Raw genomic sequence first — 13,445 nt, 5'->3', positions numbered from 1 at the left:
TGAGACTTACCTACTTCTGAGTGTTACCGGAGTGATATAAATGAAGATAAGAACTCTGCTGCTTCCATGAGTAGAGAGCTGTCTGCTCTGCCCTGCCCTGCCCTGCCCTGCCCTGCCCTGTTCTGTTCTGTTCTGTTCTGTTGAGACGAGTTTCACTCTTGTTGCCCAGGCTGGAGTGCAGCAGCACTGTGAGAAATGGGAAAGTTCTTCAAAGATTATAAAAAGTCACAATTTCTTACTATAAGATTGCTAGACACTATTAGTGGCTGTCCAAATCAGCTGTCGTAGCTTGCTCCGGCATGCCCGGACAGAACTAGAAAAGCCCCAGCCCATAGTGCATGCCATTCCTTATTTGGAGATGCTTCCTTAACTATCCCTGGGCAACTTGATTTCTTTCTTTGTTCTGTTCCCTTACCCAATTAAAAAAGTTTTAAACTAATAGCCAATTGGGTAAAGTGTAAAATGTGAGGTCCTATTCCAGCCAATGGAAGCTGGACACAGCAGTAGGGTAGATGCGTCAGGTTATAAATAACTCTGTCTCCTTTGTTTGGTGTGCTCTCAAGGCTGGACAGCTATTGAGTAGCACCCTTTCTGCAGAAAGTAAAGCTCCCTTTGCTGAAGGATTATTTGTTCCCATGTTCATTCTTTTTCTGTGACACCAAAAACTTCATTCCCAACAGCATGATCTCCGCTCATTGCAACCTCCACTTCCTGGGTTCAAAGGATTCTCCTGCCTCAGCCTCCCCAATAGCTGGAACTACAGGCATGTGCCACCACGCCTGGCCAATTTTTGTATTTTTAGTAGAGGCGGGGTTTCACCATGTTGATCAACCTGGTCTCGAACTCCTGAACCTCAAGTGATCCGCCTGCCTTGGCCTCCCAAAGTGCTGGGATTATAGGCGTGAGCCACTGCACCTGGGCTGGACCCCAAGATTTTTAACTGAGTGGCCTTGGCCCTCATTTAGGATGTAATGACAATAATAGTAATAATAGTAACTAAAAGTCAAGAGTTATAAGCAGAACTAGTTCTGCTTTTGCCACTCATGACTTTGAGCAAGTCATTTCTTCTGGATTTCAGCTAGCTCAAATGCAGAAAGAGGGGGCTAACACCTGATGGTCTGTAAAAGCTTTGATAGTTTTAATGTTCTAGGCCTTGGACCACACCAGATGAGAAAAACAGTGTTTATAAGGGCTAAATGATGAAAAAGATTTGCATTACAATTTGAGCCCTAAGTAGAATTAAGAAAGAGGTATTGTTTGTTAGCAAGGTTTCCTTCCCCTTCTCAGAAATTGCCGCAAAGATTTAATCCTTCCTACCAGCCCTGAAAGCACCCAAGTTTCCTCATGTTCTCTTTTTTTCTACAATTAGCAAGTCAAGATAAACTAATGTACATCAAAATGTTGTGGTAGTGATCCAGGACAGTTTATAAGTAAGCGCTCCTGGAGGGATCTGCATTACAAACATGTAGTCATGCAAAGGAGAAGATCTTTAACAGAGAAATTCCAGGTATTCTGCTGAAGGGGCTTGAGTCTTGCTGTGACCTTAGCTCATGTACTTGGAAGTGCCATGTTCCAGGTGCTGAGGCTCTATATTTGCTCTTATAATTTATCTCTATTTAAGTTCATTCTTTTTCTTGATAACTACAGGTTTGCTTATAATTTCTCTGGCCTGACAATCTAGTCAAAAGAAACTGAAACAAAAAATATTCCATTTGACCTGTTCTCTGTGGTATCTGTCACTTCTCTTTTGATGGTAATGATAATCTATGCTCTTTATAGCAGCTTTCTCAGGTAAACAACTTGATATTTATATTGCATGTCTCTTAAAAATCACATACATTTTTAAAAAACAAACCAACCAACATCTCAAGAAACATATTCTGACCTATCCTTACCAAGGCTGTATCCTTACCAGAGAATCTGGGAGAAGAAAGCCATACTCTTCAGATATGTGATAGCTTTCCAAAGACAATGGCGCTGCTGTCTTCACATTCGGTCTGTGGGGCTCCATTATTTTGTTTGAAGTATCTGCATGGAAAGTGTCACTGAAGAATCAACTGTTCCTAATATATTAAACACCCAGGTTCCATCCTTCAGTTCCAGTTAGTTGCGCAGTGTCTCAGGCACAGGAGAGAACTGTTCCCTGAGGTTGAATTCCAGATCATCATGGACTTTCTCTGAGACAGGGCAGAGTAAATTATTTAAAAAATGCCGATTAAACAAACAGACAAACCAAACAAACTCAAAGAAATTCCCTCATTTTCTCTTACACACCAATATGAGAAAAGCAGTTTTAACCCCAGAGACAAATTTGTTCCACTTTGGAAAAAGAGCAATGAAATAGACCTGTGGTTGTGGTTTATCAAACCTGTACCCTAACAGGAACCTGCTCCATCGTGAATTTGACAAATGGGTCAGAGTTACTCCAAATGGAGTAAACTATCAAAATTAGAAGTTACATGCAGACAATTATTTCAGTGATCTGTGGTGAGCAGGGAGGGGAAGAAGGGCCTGCCAGAAGCTCAGAGGGTGTTGTATGCAGTTTGAGCAACACAGTCTAGGATTATGATTGATTTATTTTAAGAAACAACACAATAACTTTTTGAAATATTCGATCACGTTAAAGAAGGATATATATTTTTTAGGTTTAGCAAATGAGATAATAAATACTAACAAACTTGGTAATAGCATTGTTTGTTCTTCTGTGCCGTAAAGAAATAGCACTTGAGGCCGGGCGCAGTGGCTCACGCCTGTAATCCCAGCACTTTGGGAGGCCAAGGCAGGCGGATCACCTGAGGTCAGGAGTTCGAGACCAGCCTCAACATGGAGAAACCCCATCTCTATTGAAAATACAAAATTAGCCGAGCATAGTGGTGCATGCCTGTAATCCCAGCTACTCGGGAGGCTGAAGCAGGAGAATTGGTTGAACCTGGGAGGCGGAGGTTGCAGTGAGCCGAGATCGCGCTATTGCACTCCAGCCTGGGCAGCAAAAGTGAAACTCCATCTCAAAAAAAAAAAAAAAGAAAAGAAATAGCACTTGAACATAAATTTAATTTATTTAGTAAGGCCATTTTTACTTCCTGCAGAAAAGGTACACTTGCCAGCAGTTTTGCCACTGGAGTACACCGAACAAAGGAGACAGGGTCATTTATAACCTGACACACCCATCCTACTGCTGTGTCGTTTCTGTTGGCTGGAATGGGACCTTATATTCTGTATTTGTCCTGATTGGCTAGCAACTTAGAACTTTTTAAAAGAGGCAAAGGTAGAGGAGAACAAAGGAAGGAGGAAGTAACTTGTGGAACGCTGAGAAAGGTAAAAACACTTTTAAATAAGGAAGAGGAACAGGCTATGACCTAATGCTTGCTTGGACCAGTATAAACATGCCAGGGAAAATATTTAGGCTAAATTGTGGGAGCTACGAACATAAAGTACATTGATTTCCTTATTGCGGCTAGCAGATACTTAAGAATGTTAGCACAGGTCTTTGAATAAATTTTACTTCTAAGAGAAGTTACTATTTATTCCTAATTAGGGGAGGAAAGTCTTTGAAGAGGAACATCTACTTTACTTTTTACAGCATGAACGAATTATTTAATTAAACACTCTACTTCTTTTTTTTTTTTTTTTTTTTTTGATACCTTAGCTCTAGTCCTAGAGTTTTGCTCCTGTTGCTCAGGCTTGAGTGCAGTGGCGCGATCTCTGCTCACTGCAACCTCTGCCTCCCATGTTCAAGCGATTATCCTGCCTTAGTTTCCCAAGTAATTGGGATTGTAGGCACCCACCAGCACGCCAATTTTTTGTATTTTTAGTAGAGATGGGGCTTCACCATGTTGACCAGGCTGGTCTCGAACTCCTGACCTCAGGAGATCCACCCACCGTGGCCTCCCAAAGTGCTGGGATTACAGGCATGAACCACCTCTCCCAGCCTCAACCCTCTCCTTCTACCAAACAACTTTTGGGACCATACCACTAAGATAAGTGATTTCACTCATGAAGTGGGTACTACTGTAACTGCCCAGTGAGGTCACCTTGCCCACTGTCTAGACAGAGCCAATTTATCAAGACAGGGGATTCGGAATAGAGAAAGAGTAATTCATGCAGAGCAGGCTGTGCGGGAGACTGGAGTTTTATTATGATTCAAATCAGTCTCCGGGAGCATTCATTCAGGGAGCAGAGGTTATTTATTTATTTATTTATTTATTTGAGATGAAGTCTCACTCCGTTGCCCAGGCTGGAGTGCAGTGGCATGATCTTGGCTCACTGTAACCTCCGCCTCCCAGGTTCAAGTGATTCTCCTGCCTCAGCCTCCCAAGTAGCTGGGACTACAGGTGCGTGCCACCATGCCCAGCTAATTTTTTGTACTTTTAGTAGAGACAGGGTTTACCATGTTAGCCAGATGGTCTCCATCTCCTGACCTTGTGATCCTCCTGCCTTGGCCTCCCAAAGCGCTGGGATTACAGGTGTGAGCCACCGCCCAGTAGGAGCAGAGTTTTTAAGGACAACTTGGTGGCCTTAGGGAAGCCAGTGAGCCAGGAGTGCTGACGAGTCAGAGATGAAATCACAGTGAGTCAAAGCTGTCTTCTTGTGCTGAGTCAGTTCTTGGGTGGGGGCCACAAGATCGGATGAGCCACTTTATCAATCTGGGTGGTGCCCACTGATCCATCAAGTGCAGGGTCTGCAAAATATCTCAAGGACTGATCTTAGGAGCAGTTTAGGGAGAGTCAGAATCTTGTAGCCTCCAGCTGTATGACTCCTAAGCCACAATTTCTAATCTTGTGGCTAATGTTAGTCCTACAAAGGCAGTCTAGCTCCCAGGCAAGAAGGAGGTCTGCTTTGGGAAAGGGCTGTTACTATCTTTGTTTTAAACTAAAAACTATAAACTAAGTTTCTCCCGGAGTTAGTTCAGCCTATGCCCAGGAATGAATAAGGATAGCTTGGAGGTTAGAAGCAAGATGGAATCGATTAAGTTAGATCTCTTTCACTGTCTCAGTCATAATTTTGCAAAGGCGGTTTCACTACCAGCTTTTGCAGATTAGTGATGAGAGATATAAATGAAATCCTAAGCTCTTCAACCAACTGAATGGACCTCTTCTTGGCCAAGAGGGTCCCAGAGTTAACTTGAAAACTGAGTTCTAGTTCCTGACTGGATGGAATGTCAGACACTCCTCATTATACTCTTGTAGGTAATTCTATTTAGACATTCTTCCCTAAGGGCTAAACAGAAACCAGCCCTTTTGAAAGTCTCCTCTACCCCTGGTATCAAACAATCACCTGACTCTTATCCCTCCCTTTTGCAGTTTCAACATAACAACCAGCCAGGTTCACCAAACATGCAGTGGTTCTGGCCCCTACAGAGAATGCACAGTGAGGGTTTCCTGTCCTCTCCTTCACTTTTGACCTCAGAGGGCTGAAAGATCCTCCCTCAGATCATGCTAAGACTGCCATTTTTTGAATGTAGGTCCCATGAAGGGACATGAAGCCAAATTGCACATGTGCACATTTCTCCTTTCATAAATATTCATAACTCCTCCTATAGCCTATTGAATATGTATATTTGGTCACCCCATTCAGCATAAATCTCTGTCTTATTCTTCTGACCCTGGAAGTGTCTGTTTCTGGCTTCCAGCCAGAGGCTATGCGTCCCAGACTGTAGCATGGCCACCCTACAGGTTGCAACCCTATATAAGAAACCTCTCCTTTTCAAATTTATGAACTTTGTCATTCTTCAGTTAACAGTAAACTGAGGCACACACATGTGAATAACCCTGTCCAGTTTCACTCTATTAATTATTAGCAGAGCAAGGACTAGAGCTAAGGTATCTTAATTTCCAAGCCATTGTTCAGAATTTTATGCCAGGTGTTGAAAGGCCACATGGCTAATAGACGCTAGAACTGTTGGACCTGAGCGAGTTAGAAAAACGCCACACTTTGAGATGAACTAAGAGTCCTTTTTTAGCCGGCGACTGAGAGACGGCTAATGCTCTTCTCTTGGCCCCAAAGAAGCGGCTAGATTTTCTTTTATACTTTGGTTTAGAAAGGGGAGGGGGGTCTAGTTAAAAAGATTTTACAGAAATAAAGTAGGCAAAAAGTTAAAAGAATAAATGGTTACAGGAAAGTAAACAGTTCCAGTTGCAGGGGCTTTAAGACTATTACAAGGTGATAGACCCGGGGCTTTGGGCATTATCAAACAGACAAATTCCTGGGAATTGCGGATATAGCTTGCCACAGTATCTTATCAGTTAATTGCGTTCTTGGATGTGCTGGGAGTCAGCTTGCACAAGTTAAGTCCTTGAGGAAGGGGCTGCCAGTGAAAGAGCCAAGATGGAGTCTGTCTGGCTCTCTTAGCTAAACGAGAGTCAATTCAGGTGGAAACAAGGCTAGGTGATTAAAGGAAAAGGGGGAGTCTAAAAACAGGGTTAGGAAAAACAAGGTTGGGCATTACAGAACGGAGACTCACATTCTGGTAGTCCTGAGTTAACAGCAGGAAAGTCCTGGGCGGAGTATGGTGGTTCACGCCTGTAATCCCAGTATTTAGTGTGGATCCTTGCGTAATAATATTCAGGTCATAGATCTGCACTGGGGAAATTCCGAAGACCCTACCTTTTTGTTCATTGGACCTGAATTCTGGTCATAAGATTATAAACAAATGCATTTGAATGCTTAGTTATCCATACACATCTCTCCTTCCTCCCTTTCTCTAAGATAAATATGAAAGCTAAAAGCAGGAAGTTCCCAGATTAACTAATGCAACAGTTCTCACGCAGGTTTCAGTTTTAAAGGTTGTTTGATTTACGGTTCCTTATGAGACATCTAGGAGCCATTCTTTTTTTTTTTTTTTTTTTTTTTTTTTTTTTTTGAGACGGAGTCTTGCTCTGTCGCCCAGGCTGGAGTGCAGTGGCGTGATCTCGGCTCACTGCAAGCTCCGCCTCCCGGGTTCACGCCATTCTCCTGCCTCAGCCTCCCGAGTAGCTGGGACTACAGGCGCCCGCCAACACGCCCGGCTAATTTTTTTGTATTTTTAGTAGAGACGGGGTTTCACCGTGTTAGCCAGGATGGTCTCGATCTCCTGACCTCGTGATCCGCCCGCCTCGGCCTCCCAAAGTGCTGGGATTACAGGCTTGAGCCACCGCGCCCGGCCTAGGAGCCATTCTTGAATGCCTGGCCTCAGCTCCTTATTTGCCAGGACAACAGGACTGAGCCACAGCGCCTCTCGAGCCATTCTCAATTACCCACTTCCCCTGCTTGATTGCTCTGACTAGGACTTAAAGTACTATGTTGAGTAAGAGTGGTGAGAGTTGGCATCCTTGTCTTGTTCCAGTTCTTAGAGGAAAGCATTCAACCGTTCACCATTCAGTATGATGTTAGCTATAGGTTTCTTACATATGGCTTTTATTGTATTGAGGAACATTCTTTCTATACCTAATTTCTTAAGAGTTTTTGTTTGTTTGTTTGTTTTTTGAGATAGTGTCCCTCTGTCATGCAGACTGGAGTGCAGTGGCACAATCTCTGCTTACTGCAACCTCCACCTCCTGGGCTCAAGTGATCCTCCTGCCTCAGCCTCTCAAGTAGCTGGTATTACAGGCTTGTACCACCACACCCAGCTAATATTTTTTGCATTTTTCTTAAAAACGGGGTTTCCCCACATTAGTCAGGCTCGTCTCAAACTCCTGACCTCAAGTGATCCACCCACCTCAGCCTCCCAAACTGCTGGGATTACAGGCGTGAGCCACTGCACCCTGCCAAGAGTTTTTATTATTAAAAAATTCTCAGTTCTCTTCAGCCCAATATCTAACCAATTTTGCAGTTCAGCATCTTATGCCTCCTAAATGCAAGTTCTCAGACTCTGCATGTTTAATTGTCCTCTTGTTCTTTCCTTCAATCTCAGATGAAAAGATGGCCACGTTATTTTTTATGTCAGTCATGTGGTTTTCTTCATCCATTCCCTCTGCACCTTCTCAAGAATTTACTGTAACATAGGGCCGGGCGCGGTGGCTCACGCTTGTAATCCCAGCACTTTGGGAGGCCGAGGCGGGCGGATCACGAGGTCAGGAGATCGAGACCACGGTGAAACCCCGTCTCTACTGAAAATACAAAAAAATTAGCCGGGCGTGGTGGCGGGCGCCTGTAGTCCCAGCTACTCGGAGAGGCTGAGACAGGAGAATGGCGTGAACCCGGGAAGCGGAGCTTGCAGTGAGCCGAGATTGCGCCACTGCACTCCAGCCTGGGTGACAGAGCAAGACTCCGTCTCAAAAAAAAAAAAAAAAAAAAAAAAGAATTTACTGTAACATTATACAACCATAGAATTGTGAAATATTAGAACTGAGTCATTATAGAATAAATGATACAGTTCAATGCTCTCATTGAACACGAATCACCCAAGATTTATGGGAATGAAACAACTTATCAAGTGTGTTCCTGGAAGCTGGCATCAGAGTTGGAGTAGAATCCTGATTTGATGCCTCTCAGTCTAGGGCTTCCTACTGATTTTGTTTGTTTGTTTGTTATATAGAGTCTCATTCTGTCACCCAGGCTGGAGTGCCGTGGCTTGATCTTGCCTCACTGAAATCTCTACCTCCCAGGTTCAAGCAATTCTTCTGCCTCAGCCTCCTGAGTAGTTGGGACTACAAGCGCGTGCCACCACACTAGGTAACTGTGTTTTTGGTAGAGACGGGCTTTCGTCATGTTGGCCAGGCTGGTCTCAAACTCCTGACCTCAGGTGATCTGCCTGCCTCAACCTCCCAAAATGCTGGGATTACAGGCGTGAACAACCACGCCCAGCCCAGGACTTTTCTACTGTTAACTCAGGACTACCAGAGTGTGAGTCTGTGTTCTATCATCTATTAGCTACATGGCCTTTCAACACCTGGCATAAAATTCTGAGCTTCTGCTTCTGCAGGAAATCCATAATGTTTATCCCAGAGACATTACATGATGAATTAATGAGAAACTATAAGCAAAGCACCTACCATATAACAGAGAATGTTATATTTCTCATGTTTCCTGTTGTTTTCCCCTCATTCTAAAAATTCTCTCTTATTTTTTATTTTTGGAAACAAGCTCTCATTCTCTCAGCCAGGCTGGAGTGCAATGGTGCAATCATAGCTCACTGTATCCTTCACCTCCTGGGCTCAAGTGATGCTTCTGCCTCAGTCTCTTGAGTGAGTAGCTGGGACTACAGGTGTGTACCACCATGCTTGGCTAATTTTAATTTTTGTTTTTTGTAGAGACGGGGTTTTGCTGTGTTGCTCTGGGTGGTCTTGAACTCCTGGGCTATCCTTCTGCCTCGGCCTCCCAAAGTGCTGGGATTACAGATGTCAGCCACCATGTCCACCCATTCCTTTCTTAGAATCATGCATTTCTGGTTTTCTTTCCTATTGTTTGAACTGTATTTTTCTGACTTCTTTTTCTATTTCATCCCTAAACATGTAGATATTTGCAGCATTAATGAGCCATTTCTCTATCTCAGTGTTCTTATGTATTTTTATTTAATCTTAACCATTAATTATACTCGGTTCCCAAGTCTGCATACTCAATCTTGACTTTTCTTGTTCCCAAGGTCTAGACCCATGTTACTTGTGGGTCTGTAACTATCTTACGTCCTGCCAATAAAACTTTCAAGAGCTCCTCATTGTTAATGAAATAAAGTGCAAATTTTCTTGGCCTGGCATTATGTCCAAAATCTGACCCCTAAGCACCTTTCTGGGAAGACCTTTGCTCAAGCCCTCAAAAATGATTTACTGCTCCTGAAACAACTGGCATTTGGTTTCTTTGGTCTAGTTATTCATAGTATTTTTCCAAAATATTTTCTTGACAGTCACTATGACTAAACTCTACTTCTACTTCTCTTTTTTAAAGTTTTTTTCTTCTTTTTTTTTTTTTTGAGACGGAGTCTTGCTTTGTCACCCAGGCTGAAGTGCAGTGGCGTGATCTCGGCTCACTGTAGCCTCTGCCTTCCAGGTTCAAGCGTTTCTCCTGCCGCAGCCTCCTAAGTAGCTGGGATTATAGGCCCCTGCCACCACACCAGGCTAATTTTTGTATTTTTTAGAAGAGATGGGGTTTCACCATGTTGGCCAGGCTGGTCTGGAACTCCTGACCTCAGGTGATCCGCCTGCCTCAGCCTCCCAAATTGCTGGCATGACCTACCGCACCCAGCCAAAGTTTTTTTTTTTTTTTTTCAATTTTATTTGTATTTGGTACATAAGAATGGTATATACTTAAGAGTTGCATGTGATATTTCTATACATATATGCAATGTGTAATGATCAAATCAGGGTAATTGACATCTCCATCACCCAAACAGTGATCATTTCTTTGTTTTGGGAAGCAGAGAGTAGAAGAGTGGTTACCAGAGGGTGGGATGAATAGGGGGAGGAGGGACACGGAGAGGTTGGTTAGTGGGTACAAAATTATAGTTAGATAGTAGGAATAAGTTCCAGTGCTCTATAGCACAGTAAGGTGACTATAGTTAATAATATATTGCATATTTTAAAATAGCTAGAAGAGAGAGCCTTGAATGTCTCCAACGGGAACCCCACTTATCTTTTAAGATACATCTCAACCGCTAATACTTCCATGAACACTTCTTCAGAATTGTTTTCTTTCTGCAAAATTCTACAGTCTGTACCTCATTTACATCACACTTCCAGTTCTATCTGGTCTGATTGTTACTAATGTAGTAACCTCATCTTTCCTATTAGATTATAAGCTCCTTGAAAACAGAACCCATATCCAACCCAACGTTGTATTTTCCTTTAGCCGCAAGCCCAATGTCTGGTACTCAATACATATTTGTTGGATGAATGATCTCTCAGTCTCATTATGGACCTCATATTTGTAGGACCGGGATCTGCGTGTCAGGTAGAACTTTGTACTGCTTTCGGTCACAGTGCTTTACTCCCAGCCCCAGAAACTTACCCTGCAGTAAGGAACACAGGGCTGTACCATGCAGGAAGCCCTGCCTGGCCTCTTTCTTACTAGGAGGAAGTTGGCTAGAGACAATTGTGCGCAGAAACTTTCTTTCCTAACAGTAAGGCTGGGAATTTTGTCATCTTGGATTCCATGATCAGCTTTCCATGAATCACAGTAGTACCAGTGCACAGCAAGGTATCCATTTCTATCAGTCGGGGTATTAGGGGTTTTGGAAATGCGTCAAGGAGAAATTAGAAAAAGGAAAGAAAATATGGTCACAGTTGAACTTTTGAGGGCCTCATTTACTTGTTTCCTAAAAGCAACATCAGATATACTTAGTTTCAGTTTCTAAATCAATAACGCTGGTACACTGAGTGTTTTTGTCCTGTTCATTAATTACTTCTTTGTTCCTAAATTCAATGGGGACATTTAAGTCCTTTCGTTGATTAACTTTTCAGGCATCTGGCATTGCAGCCTACTTTTTTTTTTTTTAACTCTTTTATTTTCTTGACATTTTCCGTGACATCTATCCGTCCTTATTTTACCGTACTTAATAATAAATAAATACTTAAAGACTGCAATCATGGAATTTTCTTTTTTCTTTCTTTCTTTCTTTTTTTTTTTTTTTTTGAGACAGAGTCTCACCCTGTCTTTCAGGCTGGAGTACAGTGGTGCAATATCGGCTCACTGCAGCCTCTGCCTCCTGGGTCCAAGCAATTCTCCTGTCTCAGCCTCCCGAGTAACTGGGACTACAGGCATGTGCCAATACTCCTGGCTAATTTTTGTGTTTTTAATAGAGACAGGGTTTTGTCATGTTGGCAAGGCTGGTCTCCAACTCCTGACCTCAAGTGATCCGCCTACCTCAGTCTCCCAAAGTGCTGGGATTACAGGTGTGAGCCACCACTCCCGGCCTCTTTTTTTTTTTTTTTTGAGATGGAGTCTTGCTCTGTCGCCCAGGCTAGAGTACAGTGGCGCCATCTCGGCTCACTGCAACCTCCACCTCCGGGGTTCAAGCAATTCTCCTGCCTCAGCCTCCCGAGTAGCAGGTACCCACCACCACACCCGGCTAATTTTTGTATTTTTAGTAGAGGCGGGGTTTCACCCTGTTGGTCAGGCTGATCTCAAACTCCTGACCTCGTGATCCACCCGCCTCAGCCTCCCAAAGTGCTGGGATTACAGGCATGAGCCACCATGTCTGGCATGAGTGTGGATTTCTACTGCACCATATCCTCACCAGCACTGAGAGTGCTGTCAGTGTTTGGGATTTTCACCAGTGTAAAAATGTAGTGGTATCTCATTGTTTTAATTTGCAATTTCCTGATGGCATATGATGTAGATCATATTTTCATATGCTTGCCACTGTGTTTCTTCTTAGATGGGGTTTCTGTTCGGATCTTTTGCTTATTATGTAACTGAGTTGTTCATTTTCTTATTTTTGAGTTTTAAGAATTATTTTTATATTTTGATAATTGTCTTTTATCACATATGTCTTTTCTCCCAGTCTGTGGCTTGTCTTTTTGTTCTCTTGACGATGCCTTTCTTTTTTTTTTTTTTTTGAGACAGAGTCTCGCTCTGTCGCCCAGGCTGGAGTGCAGTGGCGCGATCTCGGCTCACTGCAAGCTCCGCCTCCCGGGTTCACGCCATTCTCCTGCCTCAGCCTCTCCGAGTAGCTGGGACTACAGGCACCCGCCAACATGCCCGGCTAATTTTTTTTGTATTTTTAGTAGAGACAGGGTTTCACCGTGGTCTCGATCTCCTGACCTCATGATCCACCCGCCTCGGACTCCCAAAGTGCTGGGATTACAAGTGTGAGCCACCGTGCCCGGCGACAATGCCTTTCACAGATCACATTTTAATATTGATATGTGATATAGAGCTTGTCATATTTTTTCATTGATTGTGCCTTTGGTGTTGTATATAAAAAGTTATCTCCAAACCCAAGGTCACCTAGATTTTCTCTTATGTTATCTCTAATAGTTTTATGGTCATAGCAGTTTTTAAAATGAGTTTATTAGTATATTACTTTAAAATAATTATTAAATGAAATAAATCAAGGATAAAGTGATATTATATTTTATAAAATTCATTTACAGAGATATTTCCTGAGAAAATTCATTTATATATAAAATATATAGTTTTCCTCACAAAATTCCTTGATATAGATATAGATATAGATAGAGAATTTTTTGTAGAGATAGAGTCTCACTATATTGCCCTCGCTGATTTCAAACTCTTGGGCTCAAGTGATTGTCCCACCTCAGCCTCCCAAAGTGCTGGAATTACAGGTGTAAGCCACAATGCCTGGCTAGAAAATTCTGCTACAAAAGAAATATAAAACAAACACATTCTAATATCTGTTTCTTGTAATATAAATACGAATTATTGAAATTTTCACAAACTCCCATATCTTTTTCCATAGTTCCTAACATGTCTAAGAAGTAGGAAAACAATAAAAGAACAAATAAAATACACATTTTATATTTTGTTATTATAAAACAGTTCATTACAAATATACAAATGCAATAAGTTTGTTT

The 13,445-nt window shown here is 42.5% G+C and overlaps 1 protein-coding gene across 1 annotated transcript in view; it reads right to left on the bottom strand.

Annotated features, from left to right (window-relative positions):
* Positions 1-13,445, bottom strand: part of IDO2 (indoleamine 2,3-dioxygenase 2) — an 87,111-nt gene that overhangs the window by 70,111 nt on the left and 3,555 nt on the right. The window contains exon 2 of the mRNA XM_055296383.2: positions 1,913-2,028. Coding sequence (XP_055152358.2) covers positions 1,913-2,028 — 116 coding nt within the window. The remainder of the gene's footprint in view (positions 1-1,912; positions 2,029-13,445) is intronic.

Source organism: Symphalangus syndactylus, chromosome 10 (assembly GCF_028878055.3).
Source record: "Symphalangus syndactylus isolate Jambi chromosome 10, NHGRI_mSymSyn1-v2.1_pri, whole genome shotgun sequence".
NCBI lineage: Eukaryota > Metazoa > Chordata > Mammalia > Primates > Hylobatidae > Symphalangus > Symphalangus syndactylus.
Note: the sequence above shows the minus strand (reverse complement) of the source record. Positions and strands in the feature narration are given on the sequence as shown.